At 52.3% G+C, this 23,223-nt stretch overlaps 1 protein-coding gene across 2 annotated transcripts in view; it reads right to left on the bottom strand.

Moving 5' to 3' along the window:
* The window catches only part of gatc (glutamyl-tRNA amidotransferase subunit C), a 34,457-nt gene extending 11,995 nt beyond the window's left edge, over nt 1-22,462 (bottom strand). Inside the window, exons 1-4 of one of the 2 annotated variants that reach the window (XM_072497576.1) lie at nt 22,062-22,457; nt 17,806-17,856; nt 17,156-17,316; nt 8,580-8,683 (exon numbers count right to left, since the gene is read on the bottom strand). In XM_072497576.1, coding sequence (XP_072353677.1) covers nt 8,580-8,683; nt 17,156-17,316; nt 17,806-17,856; nt 22,062-22,226 — 481 coding nt within the window. In that variant the 5' untranslated portion in view covers nt 22,227-22,457. Of the gene's footprint in view, nt 1-8,579; nt 8,684-17,155; nt 17,317-17,805; nt 17,857-22,061 lie in introns of both variants that reach the window. The other variant, XM_072497585.1, reaches the window with a different exon arrangement.
* Nucleotides 22,463-23,223: the final 761 nt, after the last annotated feature.

Here is a 23,223-nt window from a genome sequence, read left to right as displayed (position 1 = left end):
TCCAACCTTTCCACACACCTTTTGTGCTGTGCCTCGTGCGTCTCTGTCTTCACCACCAGGCCCTGTATTTCATCTTCATTTTCAGCAGCCTTTGCCTTCACGACCCAAAGCTCCAGCTCTTGGGTCCTCTGCTCCTCCTTTAGCCCTTCAATCGCCTGTAATATCGGGGCCAACAGCTCCTTCTTCAACTTCTTCTTCAGCTCTTCCACACAGCGCCGCAGGAACTCTTGTTGGTCCGGGCCCCATAACAAACGGCCACCTTCCGACGCCATCTTGCTTTGAGCTTCTCTTCCTTGCCGCTGCTCCAGAGGATCCTCCGCATTCCGGCCGCTATCCTCTCCCTTATCCATGCGTGTCTGGGGGGATTCCCTTCTGGTTTACCGCACAGTGTTTTTGGCCGTTTAAATTGCCATTGGGGCTCCTATCAAGAGCCCAAAAGTCCGTTCCAACAGGAGCTGCCGAAACGTGCGACTTAGCTGGTCATCGCCGCACCCGGAAGTCCAGAGAAGCTGTTTTGAGCTGGGCCAAGAAGGTACGGAGTAGAAGGTGGGAGAATGCGGTGATACGAGTGTATCAGGACTGGAGTGCGGAGGTGGCGAGAAGGAGGGTGAGCTTCAATCGGGCCAAGGCGGTGCTTCCCAGGAAGAAAATAAAATTTGGGATGCTGCAGCCGCGCGCGATTGTGGGTCACGCATTAGGGCAAGTACTACTTCGAAATGGCGGATGAGGCATGGATCTTCATCCAAGAAGAGAAGCTGGACTAGAACTGAGAGACTGATGTTGGGGGGGAAACAACGAGGTTGTGGTACAGAAGTGTAAATTGGGGAATGGGAGGTTTATAGTATTGAAACGATAGACGGGGAATTTTTCTCCTCTAGATGGGGGAACACGGAGAAATGTGGGCGCTGGTGGAAAAAGGGACTGAGAGGGGGGTGGGGAATGAGGGAGCTGCTCCATAGGGGGCGGGGCCGATAGGAAAGCGCGGGGTTTTTCCCACGCTATGGAGATGATGGCGGGAAGATAGGCGCAGGAAGTAAGAGAGTTCCACACGCAGGGGGGTCAAAGAGAGAACGGGGGAAGCCGGGGTCAGTTAGAGTTAGCTGACTTTCGGAAGCATCATGGGGGGAGTAACCATGCTAGATGGGGATCTAGCGGGGGGGGGGGGGGGGGGGGGGACTAACTGGGTTGCTGCTGCTGGGAGCAAGGGGGAGCTGGCAAGAGAAGAGGTGGTCGGGACGGGAAGGCGCCGCCTGGGGGATGGGTGGGTGTGCGAGACCCGGACGGGGGGCTGGCCTAGAATAGAGGATGGCTAGTCGGCGGGTGGCCCCCCAATCCGGCTGATCACGTGGAATGTGAGAGGCCTGAATGGGCCGATTAAAAGGGCCCGGGTGTTCGCACACTTAAAAAGACTGAAGGCGGATGTAGTCATGCTTCAGGAGACGCATCTGAAGGAAGCGGATCAGGTTAGGTTAAGGAAAGGATGGGTGGGACAGGTGTTCCACTCAGGGTTGGACGCAAAAAATAGGGGGTGGCGATATTGGTGGGGAAACGGGTGTCGTTCGAGGCTAGGAATATAGTGGTGGATAACGGGGGTAGATACGTGATGGTGAGTGGTAGATTGCAGGGAAAGGAGGACGTGCTGGTAAATGTATATGCCCCAAACTGGGATGACGCGGGATTTATGAAGCGGATGCTGGGACGTATCCCGGACCTGGAGGTGGGAAGCCTGGTAATGGGGGGGGGGGGGGGACTTCAATACTGTGCTGGATCCAGGGCTAGACCGGTCTAGATCCAGGACCGGAAGAAGGCCGTCAGCGGCCAAGGTGCGGGTTCATGGAGCAAATGGGGGGAGTGGATCCGTGGAGATTTGCTAGGCCTTTGGCCAAAAAGAGTTCTCCTTTTTCTCCCATGTCCACAAGGTATACTCCCGGATAGATTTCTTTGTTTTGAGCAGGGCACTGATCTCGAAGATGGCAGGAATGGAGTACTCGGCCATAGCCGTTGCAGACCATGCCCCGCACTGTGTGGATCTGGAATTAGGAGAGGAGAGGGAACAGCGCCGACTCTGGCGACTGGATGTGGGACTATTGGCGGATGAGGGGGTCTGTGGAAGGGTGCGGGGATGTATTGAGAGGTACCTGGAGGTCAATGACGATGGTGAGGTCCAGGTGGGGGTAGTATGGGAAGCACTGAAGGCGGTGGTTAGGGGAAAGTTGATCTCCATTAGAGCTCACAAGGAGAAACAAGAGGGCAAAGAAAGGGAGAGATTAGTGGGGGAGATTTTGAGGGTGGATAAAAGATATGCGGAGGCCCCGGACGAAGGACTATATAGAGAGAGGCGAAGACTTCAGACGGAGTTTGACCTGCTGACCACAGGAAAGGCAGAGGAACAGTGGAGGAAGGCACAGGGGATGAGATATGAGTATGGGGAAAAGGCGAGCCGGCTGCTGGCCCACCAGCTTCGCAAGAGGATAGCGGCGAGGGAGATTGGGGGAGTTAGGGATGAAACGGGAACTATGGAGCAGAGAGCAGGGAAGGTAAATGAGGTGTTTAAGACCTTTTATGAGAGGCTATATAAGTCCCAACCCCCGGAGGGAAGAGGGAATGCAAGTTTCTGGACCAACTAAGGTTCCCGAGGGTGGAGGAGCAGGAGGTGGCAGGTCTGGGGGCGCCAATTGTGGTGGATGAGGTGACTAAAGGACTGGGGAATATGCAAGCAGGGAAGGCCCCGAGACCAGACGGGTTCCCGGGGGAATTTTACAGGAAATATGTGGACTTGTTGGCCCCGCTGCTGGCGAGAACCTTTAACGAGGCCAGAGAAGGAGGGACTCTACCCCCGACAATGTCGGAGGCGATGATATCACTAATCCTGAAGCGGGATAAAGATCCGCTGCAATGCGGGTCATATAGGCCTATCTCACTCCTGAATGTAGACACCAAGCTGCTGGCAAAAGTGCTGGCGACGAGGATAGAGGATTGTGTCCCGGGGGTGGTGCATGAAGACCAGACAGGGTTTCTAAAGGGGAGACAACTGAATGTCAACGTTCGACGGCTGCTGGGGGTGATAATGATGCCCCCAGCGGAGGGGGAGGCAGAGATAGTGGTGGCGATGGATGCGGAGAAGGCATTCGATAGGGTAGAGTGGGAGTATTTATGGGAGGTGTTGAGGAGGTTTGGGTTCGGGGAGGGGTTTGTCAGTTGGGTCAGACTCCTATATGGGGCCCAGTGGCAAGTGTAGTCACAAACCGGCGAAGATCGGAGTATTTTCGGCTACACAGGGGAACAAGGCAGGGGTGTCCCATGTCCCCATTACTGTTCGCGTTGGCAATTGAACCACTTGCCATAGCGTTGAGAGACTCTAAGAAATGGAGGGGGGTGGTTAGAGGGGGAGAGGAACATCGAGTGTCACTCTACGCAGATGACCTACTGCTATATGTTGCGGACCCTGTAGAGGGGATGACAGAGGTTATGCAGATACTGAGGGAGTTTGGAGGTTTATCGGGATACAGGCTAAATATGGGGAAGAGCGATCTTTTTGTAATACACCCCGGGGACCAGGGAAGAGGAATAGACGCCCTGCCGTTAAGGAGAGTGGAAAGGAGCTTCCGATATTTGGGGATCCAGGTAGCTAGGAGCTGGGGAACTCACACAAACTTAATCTGACGCGGCTGGTGGAGCAGATGGAGGAGGAATTCAAGAGGTGGGATATGCTGCCGCTCTCACTGGCAGACAGAGTGCAGGCGGTAAAAATGATGGTCCTCCCAAGATTTCTTTTTGTGTTTCAATGTCTCCCCATTCTGATCACGAAGGCATTTTCAAGAAAATAGACAGGAGCATTACGAGTTTTGTGTGGGCAGGGAAGACCCCGAGGGTGAGGAGGGGGTTCCTGCAGCGCAGCAGGGACAGAGGGGGACTGGCGTTGCCGAACCTGGACGACTACTACTGGGCTGCCAATGTGGCGATGGTTTGTAAGTGGATGAGGGAGGGAGAGGGGGCGGCGTGGAAGAGGCTGGAGATGGCATCCTGTAAAGGAACGAGCCTAAAGGCGCTGGTGACGGCGCCGCTGCTGCTCTCCCCGAAAAGGTATACCACAAACCCAGTGGTGGTGGCAACCTCAAGGATCTGGGGGCAGTGGAGGCGACACAGGGGGGTGACGGGTGCCTCGGTGTGGTCCCCGATCAGGAACAACCACAGGTTTGTCCCAGGAAAGATGGACGGAGGGTTCCAGAGCTGGCAACGAGCAGGAATTAGGAAACTGAGAGATTTGTTTATAGACGGGACATTTGCGAGCCTGGGAGCGCTGGAGGAAAAGTATGAGTTGCCCCCGGGGAACAGTTTCAGATACATGCAAGTGAGGGCGTTTACGAGGCAACATGTGAGGGAATTTCCGCTGCTCCCGACACAGGGGATCCAAGATAGAGTGATTTCCGGGGTATGGGTCGGGGAGGGCAAAGTATCCGAAATATATCAGGAGATGAGAGACGAGGGGGAGGCGATGGTAGAGGAGCTGAAAGGAAAATGGGAAGAAGAGCTGGGAGAGGAGATTGAGGGGGGGCTGTGGGCTGATGCCCTAAGCAGGGTAAATTCCTCATCTTCGTGTGCCAGGCTTAGCCTGATTCAATTTAAGGTTCTACACAGAGCACATATGACGGGAGCAAGACTGAGCAGGTTCTTCGGAGTGGAGGACAGGTGCGGGAGGTGCTTGGGAAGTCCGGCGAACCACACACACATGTTCTGGTCGTGTCCGGCACTGGATGAGTACTGGAGGGGAGTGGCAAAGGTGATCTCAAAGGTGGTGAAGGTCCGGGTCAAGCCAGGCTGGGGGTTAGCGATATTTGGGGTAGCGGAAGAGCCGGGAGTGCAGGAGGCAAAAGAGGCCGATATTTTGGCCTTTGCGTCCCTGATAGCCCGGCGAAGGATCTTACTCATGTGGAAGGAAGCGAAACCCCCCAGCGTGGCGGCCTGGATAAACCGACATGGCAGGGTTCATAAAACTAGAACGAATTAAATTTGCGCTGAGAGGATCGGCTCAGGGGTTCTCCAGGCGGTGGCAACCGTTCCTTGACTATCTCGTGGAACGTTAAGGGAAAATAGATCGTCAGCAGCAGCAGCCCGGGGGGGGGGGGGGGGGGGGGGGGGGAGCACTATTTTTTGTTACTTTGTTAGTTCACTATATTATTTAAATAATGTTATTTATCAATTACTGTGCTATTTTTATGTTGATTTGTAAAGTGGAAAAATTCTGTTTGAAAACTTTAATAAAATATATATTTTTTTAAAAAGAGTGGTCAGGTGCAATGTGCATCCCTTTAAAACAGATACTGGTAATACTGTCAATAGAAATAAGGGAGACATGCTGAATAATTATTTTGCGTCAGTATTTACTTTAGAAGAGGAGTCAGCATGCCTGCCATCCCAAAGAAACAATATTGAACTAGGATCAGAAACTGACCTAAATTAAATAAGCAAAATGAGAACAGTAATGAAGATGAGTGAAGCGGATACTCGGTGAACATCCTCACTTCTGACCTTATGGAGGGAAGGTCATTGGTGAAGCAGCTGAAGATAGCTGGACTGAGGACCCTACCCTGAGCAATTCTGACAGTGATGTCCTGGGACTCAGGTGATTGACTTTCCGCAGCCATCTTCATTTGTGTTAGGTATGACTCCAGCCCTGAAGAGTTTTTCCTGATTGGATTTGTTTATTGTCACGTGTACCAAGGTACAGTGAAAAGTATTTTTCTGCAAGCAGCTCAACAGATCATTAAGTACATGAGAAGAAATGTAACTACATAAGCACTGGCATCGGATGAAGCATACAGGGTGTAGTGTTAATGAAGTCAGTCCATAAGAGGGTCATTTCGGAGTCTGGTGACAGTGGGGAAGAAGCTGTTTTTGAGTCTGTTCGTGCGTGTTCTCAGACTTCTGTAGCTCCTGCCTGATGGAAGAAGTTGGAAGAGTGAGTAAGCCGGGTGGGAGGGATCTTTGATTATGCTGCCCGCTTTCCCCAGGCAGCGGGAGGTGTAGATGGAGTCAATGGATGGGAGGCAGGTTTGTGTGATGGACTGGGCGGTGTTCACGACTCTCTGAAGTTTCTTGCGGTCCTGGGCCGAGCAGTTGCCATACCAGACTGTGATGCAGCCAGATAGGATGCTTTCTATGGTGCATCTGTAAAAGTTGGTAAGGGTTAATGTGGACATGCCGAATTTCCTTAGTTTCCTGAGGAAGTATAGGCGCTGTTGTGCTTTCTTGGTGGTAGCGTCGACGTGGGTGGACCAGGACAGATGATTTTTGGAGATGTGCACCCCTAGGAATTTGAAACTGCTAACCATCTCCACCTCGGCCCCGTTGATGCTGACAGGGGTGTGTACAGTACTTTGCTTCCTGAAGTCAATTACCAGCTCTTTCGTTTTGCTGGCATTGAGGGAGAGATTGTTGTCGCTACACCACTCCACTAGGTTCTCTATCTCCCTCCTGTATTCGGACTCGTCGTTATTCGAGATCCGGCCCACTATGGTCGTATCGTCAGCAAACTTGTAGATGGAGTTGGAACCAAGTTTTGCCACGCGGTCGTGTGTGTACGGGGAGTAGAGTAGGGGGCTAAGTATGCAGCCTTGCGGGCCGCCGGTGTTGAGGACTATTGTGGAGGAGATGTTGTTGTTCATTCTTACTGATTGTGGTCTGTTGGTCAGAAAATCGAGGATCCTGTTGCAGAGTGGGGAGCCAAGTGGGGTTTTGGAGCTTTGATATGAGCTTGGCTGGGATTATGGTGTTGAAGGCGGAGCTGTAGTCAATAAATAGGAGTCTAATGTAGGAGTCCTTGTTTTCGAGATGCTCTAGGGATGGGTGTAGGGCCAGGGAAATGGTGTCTGATGTGGACCCGTTGCAGCGGTATGCGAATTGCAGTGGATCAAGGCATTCTGGGAGTATGGAGGTGATGCGCTTCATGATCAACCTCTCGAAGCACTTCATTACGACTGACGTCAGGGCCACTGGTCAGTAGTCATTGAGGCACGTTGCCTGGTTCTTCTTTGGTACCGGTATGATGGTGGTCTTCTTGAAGCAGGTGGGGACCTCAGAATGGAGTAGGGACTCCCATTGACTTCAATTTTGCCACGGCTCTTTGTTGTCACAATTAATCAAATGTTGCCACAATGTCAAGGGCAGTCACTGTCACCTTTGTCCATGTTTGGGCCAAGGTTATAATGAGGTCAGGACCTCAGTGGCCTTGGAACCAAAACTAAATATCAGTAAACAGGTTATTGCTAAGTGCGCTCGACAGCACTGTCAATGATCCCTTTCATCACTTTGCTGATGATCAAGAGTAGACTAATGGGGTGATAATTGGTCAGGTTTGATTTGTCCTGCTTTTTGTGGATAGGACATAACTGGGCAAATTTCCACATTGCCAGGTAGATGGCAGTGTTGCAGCTGTACTGGCACAGCTTGGCTAAGGGCATGGTTAGTTCTGGAACATAAGTCTTCAGTACTATTGCCAAAATGCTGTCAGGATCCATAGCCTTTGCAGTATCCAGTGCCTTCAGTCATTATGTGTCTTGTGATGGAGCGAATCAAATTGGCTGAAGACTGACATCTGTGATGCTGGGGAACTCCAGAGGAGGCCGAGATAGATCATCCACTTGGATTTATCATAATGATACCTAGACTCCAAGGGTAAACATCACGAGAGATTACACAAACAAGGGTTGTATTACCTAGAATGTTTAACCTTAAGGGGTAATTTTATCAAAATTTCAAAATGTTAGTGGGAATAAATACAGTAAAAATAAACCATTTCTGCCGGTTGGGGACTCCAGGACCAGGAGCATAGTCTAGAAAATCGAGCTGGACCTGTCAGGAATTAAATTAGAAAACAATTCTCCACAAAGATGGTGGTGGAGATTTTGGAACACTCGGATGATAGATCAGTTGTTAGTTTTACCACTGTGATTCGATAGATTTTTGTTAACCAAAGGTGTTAAGGAACATGGACAACGGTAGAGGGAGTGAGCTCACAGATCAGCCACGATCTCACTGTATGAGGATTAGATGACCTACTCCTCTTTCTATGTTTCTACATACGTCACAGATCAAGTTCCATCGCTGAGTTATGATGAGTTAACTGACCTCAGCGAAAGTTTTAACAGCTACCCCAGATTATGTAAACGAAAAACCGGCCCTGACTCCCACTCTCAGCTGTTATATAACAACAGCCTCTGTCCTTGTTGTTCGTGTTTAGGCACTGCATGAGATCAGGATCAGACTTGGTGATTACCTTTCCTACATGTCTGAAAGCCTTCCTACTCATTAACATGGTTCACATGACAACAGCGGACATTTAAACAATAACGTCAGAAGAGGCCAGTAAACAATCGATGGGGAGATATTCAATAAATGGAAATGAAATCTCAGGCAGCCAATTAAAACATCAATTGCAGCCCTGGAAGCAAGTTGAAAAACAATTTCAATGTCTTCAGGCGAGAATGGGGGAAAAACTAGAGTGAACAAAGCTCATTTCACACCACACGATGAATCCAAAAACACCAAACATTTGCAGTGTTCATGCTGCCTGAATTTACCTGGAGGTGCTACAAGGTATTCTTCTATAACGTGCTTTGCATTGCTCAGGATCACCTCTGTACAGTAACCTTCTGTGACCTTGTCAGCGCGCAAGTACAAAGATCTGTGTAGAAAAAGAAGCAATGTTTTGAAAGTTGAATTAAAAGGTCCTATGATCTCTCAGATCTGTGACACACAGCTCCATAAGAATATGAAATGGAGCAAGAGTAGACTATATGCCCATGAAGCCTGCTCTACTATTCAATATGATCATGGCTGATCTTCTGCCTCAACTCCACTTTCCTGCCCATCCCCATGTGCCTTGATTCCCCAATTCTACCAATCCTAGCCTTGGATGTGTACAAGGATGAAGAATCCACAGTCTCTGGAATTGAAAATTCCCAAAATTCACAAATCTCTGAGGGAAGTCCTGAATGATGAACCCCTTTTCCTGAGGTTGTGGCCCCTTGTGCTAGATTCCTCAGCCAGGGGAAGCAATCTGTCAGTCTCTACCATGTCAAACCCCTTCAGAATCCTATATGTTTCAATGAGATCACCGTTCATTCTCCTAAATTCACGAATATAGCCCCAATTTACTCAGCCTTCCATCAGAGGTCAACCCTATCATCACAGGAACCAATCAAGTAAATTTTTGCTTTACAGGCTCCAAAGCAAGTAGATCCTTCCTTAGCTATGGTGACCAAAACTGCACACCGTACTCAAGGTGTGTTCTCACCTCAATGTGTATAGCAAGCCCTGTACAACTGTATCAAGATTTCCTTGTTCTTGTAATCCAGTCCTGTGCAAAAAAAGGTCAACATGTCATTTTCTAATGGTTTGCTGTACCTGCGCACTAACTTGTTGTGCCTTCTATAAGTACACCCAAATCTCTCCAAACATCAACTGTTAAAAAGTTTCACGCCTTTTGAAAAATATTCTGCTTTTCTTTTAGAACCAAAGTGAACCTCTCACATCCTCACATAGACATAGAATTTACAGTGCAGGAGGCCATTCGGCCTATCGAGTCTGCACTGACCCTTGGAAAGAACACCCCACACCTCCACCCTATCCCTGTAACCCCCACCTAACCTTTATGGACACTAAGGGCACTTTAGCATGGCCAATCCACCTAATCTGCTCATCTTTGGACTGTGGGAGGAAACCGGAGCACCCAGACACGGGGAGAACTTGCAGATGGTGACCCAGGCCGGGAATTGAACCTGGGACCCTGGAGCTGTGAAGCAACTGTGCTACCGTGCCGCCCACCCCTCCCTCACCCTCCTCCTGTCGACCCCCATTTCACTCCCATTAACTAGCCAACCAGCTAGCACGGTGACCACCACCGCTGCCTCCGTCTACCCCCTTCCCCAAATCTCCCCACACCAGAGACCTGATGCACGATCAATCACTAGTGAAGCGAGATTGTAGTCCAACTGAAGGCTTCAATGAACAAGTAGTTACCTCAGCAGCTCCGGTACAGAATGACTGCTGTGGGTGAAACACAGACTCTGGGCGGAGCCAGCAGGCAGGTTCTACCACTCATACTACAGTATAAGGTACATACCACCTAGGAACCGCGATACCCCTAATATAGCCTACCACATTCACCCCCTGTTTAAAAAAAGAGTCCGGCGGGGATGTTGGCCTTGCTTTTACAGTGGTAGAGGTTCTGGCGGTATCCTTCGGGGCCTTTACATGAAATACACATATTTACAGACAATTATTTACAAGTTCATTTTACAATGAAACTATCAGCCGGCCGGTGGCCCTGGTCGTCCTCTGCGATCGACGCAGTCGCGGCGGTGATGCTGGCCTCGGCTCGGGCATCCGTGGCTCTGGGAGCGTGTCAATTTCAGCTTCATCACATCCGGATGGGGCCAGTGGGAGGACGGATCCTCCTGGGAAGGGAGCTGCGGTGGTGTGCAGCGGTGAAAAAATGGTTAGGGTTGGTGGGGGGGATCCAGCAGAGGCCAGATCCCGGAGGGAGACCGCGTCTTGTCGGCTGTCGGGGTGCGCCACATAGGCGTACTGGGGGTTAGCATGGAGGAGATTTACCCTCTCAACCGGTGGGCCCGTACGTGCTTGAGGAGTAGGACGGGTCCGGGGGCTGCCAGCCATGTTGGGAGCGAGATCCCCGAGGAGGACTTCCTAGGGAAAGCAAGGAGACGTTCATGAGGTTGTTTCGTTGGTAGTAGTGCACAGTAGTGATCGGATGGAGTGAAGTGCCTCGGGGAGGACCTCCTGCCATCGGGACACTGGGAGATTCTTGGACCGTAGGGCCAGTAGGATGGCCTTCCAAACCGTCCCGTTCTCCCTCTCTACCTGCCCGTTTCCCTGGGGGTTGTAACTGGTCGTCCTGCTGGAGGCAATGCCCTTGCTGAGCAGGAATTGATGCAGTTCGTCACTCATGAAGGAGGACCCCCTATCGCGATGGATGTAGGCGGGGAAACCGCACAGGGTAAAGATGCTGTGGAGGGCTTTAATGACGGTGGCAGCCGTCATGTCGGGACAGGGGATGGCAAAAGGGAACCGGGAGTACTAATCAATCACGTTTAAGAAATACGTGTTGCGGTCGGTGGAGGGAAGGGGCCCTTTGAAATCCACGCTGAGGCGTTCAAAGGGGCAGGAAGCCTTCACCAGGTGCGCTTTCTCTGGCCTGTAGAAGCGCAGTTTGCACTCCGTGCAGATTTGGCAGTTTCTGGTTACGGCCCTGACCTCCTCGATGGAGTAGGGCAGATTGCGGGTTTTAACAAAGTGGAAGAACCGGGTGACCCCCGGGTGGTAGAGGTTGTCATGGAGGGTCCGGAGTCGGGCTACTTGTACACTGGCCCAAGTGCCGCGGGACAGGGCATCAGGAGGCTCGTTGAGCTTCCCGGGACGATACAAGATCTCGTAACTATAGTTGGAGAGCTCGATCCTCCACCGTAAGATCTTATCATTCTTAATTTTGCCCCGCTGTGCATTGTCAAACATGAAGGCTACCGACCGTTGGTCAGTGAGGAGAGTAAATCTCCTGCCGGCCAGGTAATGCCTCCAATACCGCACAGCTTCGACGATGGCTTGGGCCTCCTTCTCGACGGAGGAATGACGGATTTCTGAGTCGTGGAGGGTGCGTGAAAAGAAGGCCACGGGTCTGCCCGCCTGATTGAGGGTGGCAGCCAGAGCTACGTCTGATGCGTCGCTCTCGACCTGGAAGGGGAGGGACTAATCGATTGCGTGCATCGTCACCCTGGCGATGTCTGCTTTGATGCGACTGAAAGCCTGGCGGGCCTCTGCCGACAGGGGAAAAACCATGGACTAGATTAGTGGGCGGGCCTTGTCCGCATAATTGGGGACCCACTGGGCGTAATAAGAAAAGAAGCCCAGGCAATGTTTCAGGCAGTGGGTGAGGGGAAACTCCATGAGGGGGCGCAAGCGTTCGGGATCTGGGCCTATGACTCCATCACGCACTACATAGCCGAGGATGGCTAGGTGATCGGTGATCGGTGCTAAAGACGCATTTGTCCTTGTTATAGGTTAAGTTAAGGATTTTTGCGGTATGGAGGAATTTGCGGAGGTTGGTGTCGTGGTCCTGCTGGTCGTGGCTGCAGATGGTGACATTGTCAAGGTAAGGGAACGTGGCCCGCAGACCGTACCAGTCAACCATTCGGTCCATCTCTCGTTGGAAGACCGAGACCCCATTTGTGACACCAAAGGGAACCCTTAGAAAGTGGTAGAGCCGCCCATCTGCTTCAAATGCAGTGTACTTGCGGTCGTCCGGGCGAATGGGGAGCTGGTGGTAGTCTGATTTAAGGTCTACTATGGAGAAAACCTTGTATTGCTCTATCTAGTTGACCATTTCAGGTATGCGGGGGAGACGGTACGAGTCGAGCTGCGAATACCTGTTGATGGTCTGACTGTAGTCTATGACCATCCTATGTTTCTCCCCGGTCTTTACAACCACCACTTGAGCTCTCCAGGGGCTGTTGCTGGCCTCGATAATGCCTTCCTTTAGTAACCGTTGGACTTCCGACCTAATGAAGGTCCGGTCCTGGGCACTGTACCGTCTGCTCCTGGTGGCGATGGGTTTGCAATCGGGGGTAAGGTTTGCAAACAGGGAAGGCGGGTTGACCTTGAGGGTCGCGAGGCCGCAGACAGTGAGGGGGGGTATGGGGCCGCCAAATTTGAACGTTAAACTTTGCAGGTTACACTGGAAGTCCAGTCCCAGGAGTGTGGCAGCGCAGAGATGAGGGAGGACGCAGAGTCGGAAGTTATTGAACACCACGCCCTGGACCATGAGGTTGGCTATGCAGTACCCCCGGATCTCCACAGAGTGGGACCCAGAGGCCAGGGAGATCTTTTGTTAAATCGGGTGTACAGCGAGGGAACAATGTCTTACCGTATTGGGATGGATGAAGCTCTCCGTACTCCCAGAGTCGATCAAGCAGGATGTCTTGTGCCCGCTGATGAGTACCGACGTCGTAGCAGTTGAAAGCGTTCAGGACCGAGATTGCTCCAGTGTCACTGAGGCAAGTTGTGGCAGAAGCTGAGAAATCTCGTCGGGCGATTTAGGGGTGCTTTGGAATCGGCCGCGGGTGTGGTCCACCCTGTCCATGCAGGTACCGCGCAGTCGGACACGTAGGCCTGGGCGTTGCGGGAGGCTACATCTAGGGAGTGCGCAAGTTTCCGTGCCTCTTTAAGCCCTAGCTTGTCGTTTTCCAGCAGTCGCTGGCAGATTTTAGAGGACAGCATGCCCACAACAAAAGTATCCCGTATTAAGAGTTTGGTGTGGTCATAGGCTGAGACTTGTGGACAGTTACAGTTTCTACCTAACACTAACAATGCGCGGTAAAAATCACCCAGTGATTCCCCTGGGATCTGTCGTCTGGTAGCTAAAAGATGCCGAGTGTATACCTGATTCACAGTGCGGACGCAGTGCTCTTTTAACAAAGTCATTGCGTCCTCGAAACCGTCCGCGTCTTCGATAAGCATGTAGATTTCTGGGCTCACCCTTGAGTGGAGGACTTGCATTTTCTGTTCCTCCGTGGGGGTAGTCGGGGCCATCCTGATGTACCCGTTGAAACATGCCAGCCAATGTTTAAAAGCTGCTGCTGCATTTGCCGCGTGGGGGTTGATTTGTAGACACTCTGGCTTGATGCGGAGAGCAGCCATTCTTCAATTTTGTTCATGAAATTGATGCACGATCAATCACTACTGAAGCGAGATTATAGTCCAATTGATGGCTTTAATGAACAAGTAGTTACCCCAGCAGCTCCAACAGAATGACTGCTGTGGGTGAAACACAAACTCTAATGCTCCGCCTACTAGGCGGAACCAGCAGGCAGGTTCTACCACTCATACTACAGTATAAGGTACATCCCACCTAGGTACCGCGATACCCCTAATATAGCCTACCACAAGACACAAACATAAAAGAATGCATACTCGCCCTCTCCGCTCCCATTCTCATTAAATTCACCAATCCACCCATCCTGTGAGCCCACATTCTCCACATTGAACATCTCCACAGTTCAGTGTCCTCACACTCCTCCCAGTCCATGGCCTCTCATAAACTCCCTCGCCTCCTCTGGCATATCAAAATAAAATACCCGGTTCTGATGCGTGAACAACAGACGAGCAGGATACACAGCATCAAAACTTCACCCCCTCCTTGTAGAGAGTCGCCTTGTTCCAGCTGTAACCAGCCGGTCGCTTGACCAACTCCACACTCAGGTCCTGGTATATTCTCAGCTCGCTCCCCTCCAGGTACACTTCTTCGTCTGCCTCGCCCATCTCATGATTTTCTCCTTATTGAGAAAACGATGCAACCTCACCACCATCGCCCTCGGCAGTTCACCCCCGCCTTCGGCCTCCACCTTCGGCACCCGATCCACCTCCCCCATCAGCTTCACCAGCATATTTAGCGGCCTGCACTCCTTCAACCCCCTCAGGCATCGCCATGATCCAAAGATTCCGCCTCCTGGAGCGATTCTCGAGGTCCTCCTCCTTCTCCCTCAACATGTTGGGGCTATCTGCCACCAGCACATCTCCGCCTCCAGTGAGGCCAGCCGGTCCTGATGCTCCCCCCATCGACTCTCCAACTTTTGGAGTGCCAGGCCCTATGCCTCCAGTCTCTGCTCCACTCTCTCGAAAGCCACCACCACCTTAGCCAGGTCCTCTGAGGCCTCCTTCCTCTGCTGCTGGAACCTGTTGTTCAAAAGGTTCACGAGCTGCTCTGTAGACCACTGGGCAGGCAACAATGCCCCAGCGCCTTCCGCCATCTTTTTCTGTGTCGCACCTCGACTATTCCCGCGGTCTTATTTGTCATACTCCTCGTCTGGTAAAACATAAACCGTGCCCACCAGAGGTGTATTGCAATCATTCAGTGCTTATACAAAACACCCCTCAAATCATGTGAGGAAGGACCAGAAAATTCCACCTCAAAGGGTAGCCACCAAATGTACAACCACTCACTTCATGGCCGCCACCAGAAGTCTTTTTTTTTTTAAATAATTTTTAAAAAAATTTAGAGTACCCAATTAATTTTTTCCAATTAAGGAGCAATTTAGCCTGGCCAATCCACCTACCCTGCACATCTTTGGATTGTGGGGGTGAAACCCACCCAAACAACGGGAGAATGTGCAAACTCCACACAGACAGTGATCCAGAGCTGGGATCGAACCTAGGACCTCGGCGCCGTGAGGCTGCAGTGCTAACCACTGCGCCACCGTGCTGCCTCCGCCACCAGAAGTCCTGACAAATGAAACTCTGAGACTGATTTTCCTCTATCTACAAGCTATTCAATAAAGTCATTAAATTAAGTTAAAAGATAAACGAACACCACAGATACCTGGATTACAACAGTTGAAATTTCTCAGCAGCTCTTCACAAAGCAATAAATGATACATCAAGACATTTTCTCCCAATTCAACAGAACTTTAAGCAGCTATGTGATGTAACGATCAGTGGGAAACGCCAACTCTTGGAATCCTGTTTATTACCACACAAAGAACAGCATGCAGCAGATACTCTCTCCCTCCAGGGGCTCAATCCCAATTACCCAAGGCCAGAGTTTAGATGCTGCGGTTGGACCCCGAATGTGCTGGAGATTAACCAGCAAAACTCATGTAGCTTTCCACAGCTTCTTCCTGCAATTTGTGCAGCAGAAACACTAGCTAATGAGGCTTTGACCATTGAGGAAACATGGGCATCAAGCCAAAAGAGAAATTAGGAGGGTGTTATAATATGGCAGGTGGTAATTGTCAGGCTGTCTCAATCCTGAAAGGAAACTTAATCGTGCTATCACAACAATTTGCAATTTGTATTTTTTTTAAAAATAAATTTAGAGTACCCAATTATTATTTTTTTCCAATTAAGAGACAATTTAGCGTGGCCAATCCACCTAACCTGCACATCTTTGGGTTGTGGGTGTGAAAACCATGCAGACACGGGGAGAATGTGCAAACTCCACACGGACAGTGACCCAGGGCCGGGTGCAATTTGTATTTTATTACGAGACGTTACTGGTACTGAAGTCAGGAGTCAAAATTCCAATACCACTTTCAGAGATTTTAAATATTAAATAAAAATGTTTATTAACAAAAAAAAAACCCTAACTATTTCTACTTAGGTAGTATTCACAAATAAATACCTCTTTTCAGGCAACAGTCCCCATGGTTTGTTAATCTATAAAAATTCTAGAAATATTACTGCAATGCCCCCACTGCAGCCAAAGGGAAAGTACAGGGTTCCTCTCTCCCTCGCTCAACAATGCAAATCCAAGGCTGGAATAAATAAACACTTTTCAGGGGGTATTAGAGGCTGCTTACTTCACTTGTCTATCTCTGCACAACACACTCTTCGAGATATCACATGGCCTCTCCTCCTAGCACGCTCTTCAATCTTCTTTAAATATGTTTTCAGCTTTAAACCCATTGTTCTTAACTTTCTTTGGAAGTTACCTTTCCCAGAATCTAAAAATCTTTCATATTGTCTCTATAGCTACTGCTTTCAGGTAAAAATAAACTTAACAACTTCACTTTGTGATCTTTGCCAATTGTAAACCTTTTAGTTTTCTTTAAAATTCAACAAGTAAACACAAACAAACCTGTTCATCTCCTCGTGCAAATTTCTATCCATGTTGTTTACTTGTATCTCATCTTAGTTTTGCTCATCTCCACTTCAAACACCTGCTTTTACAACTAACCCTTTTGAGGATTTAAACCTTGCAGTCTGCCTTCAGTTCAATTAAATGAGTTACACGAGCACACAACCATACACACTGCCCCCACAAGCCTACTTCAGTCTCCCACAGTAATATTGGAAAAATGATATCTTCTTTACAAGAGGCATAATGTCCCAAGGTGCTTCATAGGAGAGTTATCAGACAAAGGAAGAGACAGTAGGATAGGTGATGAAAAGATATAGGGTTTGATGGAGTGTTTTATAAGCAGGGAGGCGTAAGAAGAGAATTTCAGACCTTATAACTTCAATACTTTACATTTATCAGTGTAAAATCTCATTCCCCTGTAAAATACATTTAATGAATCTAATTCATTTGTCTCTAGTGTTCTCCTTAATTTAGCAACCGTCACATCAGTAAACAGAAAGCCATTACCTATCCTCCAGCACTGAATCCATGGGCTCCACTCCTTCAGTGTCAACAACATGCAGCTGGTTGGCAAACTGTATGGCATCTGCCAGCCTTTCCACACCCTCCTGGTTCCGAAAATCGACGAGTGCCAATCGTTCCAGGTGGTCAATCATCTCCATGGATACCTGGAGTTTGTTTGCATGGAAATATATGTTCATTAATTGACCATAAATCTGTTAGCTCAGCAGATAAGTATTCGAGTCACTGTGCCACCAAGCCTGGGCCGATTGCTAGCCTGCATGGGGTTGAGGCAATCAGGACATGATTACAGAAAAGAACAATCGAGTCTCTCCTGATCTCGGGTTCAACAAACGATCCAGCCCAGAAGCCGCAGCGATATTCAACTATTTTCAGGTCCTTTCTACCACCTGAACCCCAAGTGGCCTTCCGTGTAAGACTTGGTGGTTTGTGTACGTAGATTGACTCAATCTGATCTGCCCACTTTACTCCGAGGTTGTGGGAACGTTATCAGGGATTGACAAATTCCTCACCCAGGGATGGTGAGTCACTGATCTCCCAGGTCTGTATACTTCACAGTTGGAGGTTTAACCACTAACCCAATGGCTTTCAGCTATTTTCAAATCTGAAATTAGTGCCCACAATTGCTGGCTTACCTCTGGAAGCTCTCCAACCTCTACTGGCTGCCAGGACGGACTCTGAGGCACCTACAAAGATTAAGAATGCAAATCTAAATCAGAGATTGGCTCCAAGAGGGTTTGTAGTTAAACGGCACATCAGCACTGGCTGCATGGCCTCCCGGATGGAGAACTTGGACGAGAGAACAAAGTGGTGCTTGAACCTCATAAACAGGCAAGGAAATTGGGCCATGGCTGCAGTTTCAATCCAGACAATTACACCATCAATGGATTAGGTAGAGTGAGACACAACAGTGTGCCAGCAATACAGGGTCAAATGGGCCTCAGAAACACAGTGTAACATGCTAAACAGTGCGAGGGTTTATCCGGAGGAATCCTGTTATGAGGACGGGAGGAATCCTGTTTTGAGGACGGGAGGAATCCTGTTTTGAGGACGGGAGGAATCCTGTTTTGAGGACGGGAGGAATCCTGTTTTGAGAGGCTTGAGGTTTGATGCGTGTTGGGGGGGGGGGTTGATACTGGTTTAGATGGGGTTGATCCTGGTGTGGTGGAAGTGGTGGGGTGATGCCGGTTTGGAGGGGTGGGCCGATCCCAGTTTGAGGGGGCGTTGATCCCAGTTTGGGGGGGGGGGGGGGTAATCCTGGTTTTGGGAAGGGCTGATCCTAGTTTATGGGGAGGGGAGATTGATGGGGATTTGGGGTGGTTCATCCAGGTTTGGTGAGAAACCTGGTTTGAGCACTGGTTTGGGAGTGTAAGCTTAGATTTGGAGGAGGGGAATCCTGGATTTGGGGAGGGAGGGGGGGGATCTGATTTGGGGGGGGATCTGGTTTTGGGTCCTCTGGTTGGGTCGGGGGGGCTCTCTGGTTGGGTCGGGGGGGCCCTCTGGTTGGGTCGGGGGGGGCCCTCTGGTTGGGTCGGGGGGGGCCCTCTGGTTGGGGCGGGGGGGGCCGGGTCTGGTTGGGGCGGGGGGGGGGGGGGGAGGGTCTGTTTGGGGCGGGGGGGGGGGGGGGGAGGGTCTGTTGGGGGGGGAGGAGGGTCTGTTGGGGGGGGCGTGGGTTGGGGGGGGGGCGCCGGTTGGGGGGGGGGCGCCGGTTGGGGGGGGCGCCGGTTGGGGGGGCGCCGGTTGGGGGGGCGCCGGTTGGGGGGGCGCCTGTTTGGGGGGCGCCTGTTTGGGGGGCGCCTGTTTGGGGGGGGGTCTGTTTGGGGGGCGCCTGTTTGGGGGGCGCCTGTTTGGGGGGGAACTGTTTGGGGGGGAGTCTGTTTGGGGGGAGTCTGTTTGGGGGGAGTCTGTTTGGGGGGAGTCTGTTTGGGGGGAGTCTGTTTGGGGGGAGTCTGTTTGGGGGGGGTCAGTTTGGGGGGGTCAGTTTGGGGGGGGTCTGTTTGGGGGGGTCTGTTGGGGGGGGTCTGTTGGGGGGGGTCTGTTGGGGGGGGTCTGTTGGGGGGGGTCTGTTGGGGGGGGTCTGTTGGGGGGGGTCTGTTGGGGGGGGTCTGTTGGGGGGGGTCTGTTGGGGGGGGGTCTGTTGGGGGGGGGTCTGTTGGGGGGGTCTGTTGGGGGGCGTCTGTTGGGGGGCGTCTGTTGGGGGGGGTCTGTTGGTGGGGGCTGTTGGGGGGGGGCTGTTGGGGTTGGGGGGGTCTGTTGGGGGGGGTCTGTTGGGGGGGGTCTGTTGGGGGGGGTCTGTTGGGGGGGGGTCTGTTGGGGGGGTCTGTTGGGGGGGGTCTGTTGGGGGGGTCTGTTGGGGGGGTCTGTTGGGGGGGTCTGTTGGGGGGGTCTGTTTGGGGGGGGGTCTGTTTGGGGGCTCTGTTTGGGGGGGGTCTGTTTGGGGGAGGGGAGGGTCTGTCTGGGTGGGGGGGGGTCTGTTTGGGGGGGTCTGTTTGGGGGGGTCTGTTTGGGGGGGTCTGTTTGGGGGGGTCTGTTTGGGGGCTCTGTTTGGGGGGGGTCTGTTTGGGGGAGGGGAGGGTCTGTCTGGGTGGGGGGGGGGTCTGTTTGGGGGGGTCTGTTTGGGGGGGTCTGTTTGGGGGGGTCTGTTTGGGGGGGTCTGTTTGGGGGGGTCTGTTTGGGGGGGTCTGTTTGGGGGGGTCTGTTTGGGGGGGGTCTGTTTGGGGGGGGTCTGTTTGGGGGGGGTCTGTTTGGGGGGGTCTGTTTGGGGGGGTCTGTTTGGGGGGGGTCTGTTTGGGGGGGGTCTGTTTGGGGGGGGGTCTGTTTGGGGGGGGGTCTGTTTGGGGGGGTCTGTTTGGGGGGGTCTGTTTGGGGGGGTCTGTTTGGGGGGGTCTGTTTGGGGGGGTCTGTTTGGGGGGGTCTGTTTGGGGGGGGTCTGTTTGGGGGAGTCTGTTTGGGGGGGTCTGTTTGGGGGGGTCTGTTTGGGGGGGAACTGTTTGGGGGGGAACTGTTTGGGGGGCTCTGTTTGGGGGGGTCTGTTGGGGGGGGTCTGTTTGGGGGGGGTCTGTTTGGGGGGTGTCTGTTTAGGGGGGGGTCTGTTTGGGGGAAAGGAGGGTCTGTTTGGGGGAGGGGAGGGTCTGTCTGGGTGGGGGGGTCTGTTTGGGGGTTCTGTTTGGGGGGGTCTGTTTGGGGGGGTCTGTTTGGGGGGGTGTCTGTTTGGGGCGTCTGTTTGGGGGAAGGGAGGGTCTGTTTGGGGGAGGGGAGGGTCTGTCTGTGTGGGGGGGTCTGCTTGGGGGGTCTGTTTGGGGGGGTCTGTTTGGGGGGGTCTGTTTGGGGGGGTCTGTTTGGGGGGGGTCTGTTTGGGGGGGTCTGTTTGGGGGGGTCTGTTTGGGGGGGTCTGTTTGGGGGGGTCTGTTTGGGGGGGGTCTGTTTGGGGGGGGTCTGTTTGGGGGGGTCTGTTTGGCGGGGGTCTGTTGGGGGGGGTCTGTTGGGGGGGGTCTGTTGGGGGGTGTCTGTTGGGGGGGGGGGTGTGTTGGGGGGGTCTGTTGGGGGGGGTCTGTTTGGGGGGGTCTGTTTGGGGGGGTCTGTTTGGGGGGGTCTGTTTGGGGGGGTCTGTTTGGGGGGGTCTGTTTGGGGGGGTCTATTTGGGGGGTCTGTTTGGGGGGGTCTGTTTGGGGGGGGGTCTGTTTGGGGGGGTCTGTTTGGGGGGGGTCTGTTTGGGGCGTGTCTGTTTGGGGGGTGTCTGTTTGGGGGTTCTGTTTGGGGGGGTCTGTTTGGGGGAAGGGAGGGTCTGTTTGGGGGAGGGGAGGGTCTGTCTGGGTGGGGGGGGGTCTGTTTGGGGGGGTCTGTTTGGGGGGTGTGTCTGTTTCAGGGGGGTCTGTTTGGGGGAAGGGAGGGTCTGTTTGGGGGAGGGGAGGGTCTGTCTGGGTGGGGGGGTCTGTTTGGGGGGGGTCTGTTTGGGGGGGGTCTGTTTGGGGGGGGTCTGTTTGGGGGGGTCTGTTTGGGGGGGTCTGTTTGGTCTGTTTGGGGGGGGTCTGTTTGGGGGGGTCTGTTTGGGGGGGGTCTGTTTCGGGGGGGGTCTGTTTCGGGGGGGGTCTGTTTCGGGGGGGGTCTGTTTCGGGGGGGGTCTGTTTCGGGGGAAGGGAGGGTCTGTTTCGGGGGAAGGGAGGGTCTGTTTGGGGGAGGGGAGGGTCTGTCTGGGTGGGGGGGTCTGTTTGGGGGGGTCTGTTTGGGGGGTGTCTGTTTCAGGGGGGTCTGTTTGGGGGAAGGGAGGGTCTGTTTGGGGGAGGGGAGGGTCTGTTTGGGGGAGGGGAGGGTCTGTTTGGGGGGGTCTGTTTGGGGGGGGTCTGTTTGGGGGGGTCTGTTTGGGGGGGTCTGTTTGGTCGGGGTCTGTTTGGGGGGGTCTGTTTCGGGGGGGTCTGTTTCGGGGGGGTCTGTTTGGGGGAAGGGAGGGTCTGTTTGGGGGAGGGGAGCGTCTGTCTGAGTGGGGGGGGATGGTCTGTTTGGGGGAGGGTCTATTTGGGGGGAGGGTCTGTTTGGGGTGGGGAGGGTCTGTTTGGGGTGGGGAGGGTCTATTTTTTGGGGGGAGGGTCTGTTTTTTTTGGAGGGTCTGTTTTTTTGGGGGGGGTCTGTTTTTTTTGGGGGGCGGTGTCTGTTTTGTGGGGGGTGACTGTTTTGGGGGGGATGTTTTGGGAGGGGGGTCTGTTTTTTTGGGGGGGTCTGTTTTGGCGGGGGGGTCTGTTTTGGGAGGGGGGGGTCTGTTTTGGGAGGGGGGGTCTGTTTTTTTTTGGGGGGGGGGTCTCAGTCCCTCCAGCCCCGGTTCACAATGGAAGGTTCCGGAGTCCCTGACGTTTCCAGTCCCGAGATGGCGGCTCCCTCCCTGGCTCACAGGCCCTACCTTACTCCGGCCCGGCCTGGGGCCCGGGCCCGGGCCCGACTCCTCCACACCAACGCCGCCGGTCTGCCTCCCCCAAACGGCAACGCGAGGATTCACCGCCCGGTTAGGCCTCAGCCATCCGAGAAGCGGCACCGACTGAGCGGCCCTCCTGGTGAAGCTCCACATCTCGCAGGAGCCCCCCGTGTGTGGGGGGGAACCGCGGAGAAAACCCGACCCCAGCAGCAGCAGCTCCGGGTGGATGAGTTACAGTTTCTGATCAATAATCAATAGACAAGATCAATAATCCATAGAGTAGGGGCGTCATTTGGATCAGTGGTTAGCACTGGGACAGCGGTGCTGAGGACCCGGGTGCGAATCCCGGCTCTGCGTAGGTTTGACCCCCACAACCCAAAAGATGTGCAGGATGGGTCCATTGACCACGCTAAATTGCCCCTTGGAAAAAAATAATTGGGTACTCTAAATTTATATATTTTTTTAATCCATAGACTAGAATCAATAATCCATAAACCAAATCAATAATCCATAGACCAGAATCATTGATCCATTGATCAAATCAATAATCCACAAACCAAATCATTAATTCCCAAATCAATAATCCAAACAGCCAGCATGGGTAAAGAAAGGGTGGTTCAAATCCACCCATCTCATTTTTAAATGCAGATGTTAAAATGGTTCTGGTGCTCCGGTTGGAAACTTCCCTTCCAAGCATAATTTCAGTTTTGTAAAAGGCTGTCAATTATCAGCTAATATACATCGCCTTTCTCCCCCTCCACCTTGCTGCTCTCCAAATCCTTTTTGTTAAGGTTAATAAATTGATATCAGCCTTTATTTGGGCAGGTAAGAAGCCCAGAATCCGCAGCGTTTTACTCAGCAAGAACCACCTTTTCTTACCTTCAGGGTGGACTCAACCTTTAACTTGTGGAAATTGGAGGGACTCAAGCACTTTAGTAACCTGTTCATAGAGTGGAGGTTTGCCAGCTTTAACGGATTAGCAGACAAAATTCAGCTACCCAACTCTAGTCTTTTTCGCTACTTACAAGTTTACGATTTTACCCGTTTGGCTTTCCCTTCTTTTCCTCTGGTTCCACCTTCCACTTTTCTGGAGAGTATTGTTTGTTCGGCGCAACCGGGCAGACGGTCTATCTCAGACATATATGGCCAC

The sequence above is a fragment of the Scyliorhinus torazame genome, chromosome 1 (genome assembly GCF_047496885.1).
Source record: "Scyliorhinus torazame isolate Kashiwa2021f chromosome 1, sScyTor2.1, whole genome shotgun sequence".
NCBI classification, from domain to species: Eukaryota; Metazoa; Chordata; class Chondrichthyes; order Carcharhiniformes; family Scyliorhinidae; genus Scyliorhinus; species Scyliorhinus torazame.
The sequence above is the reverse complement of the archived record's forward strand: the minus strand, read 5'-3'. Positions and strand labels throughout refer to the sequence as shown.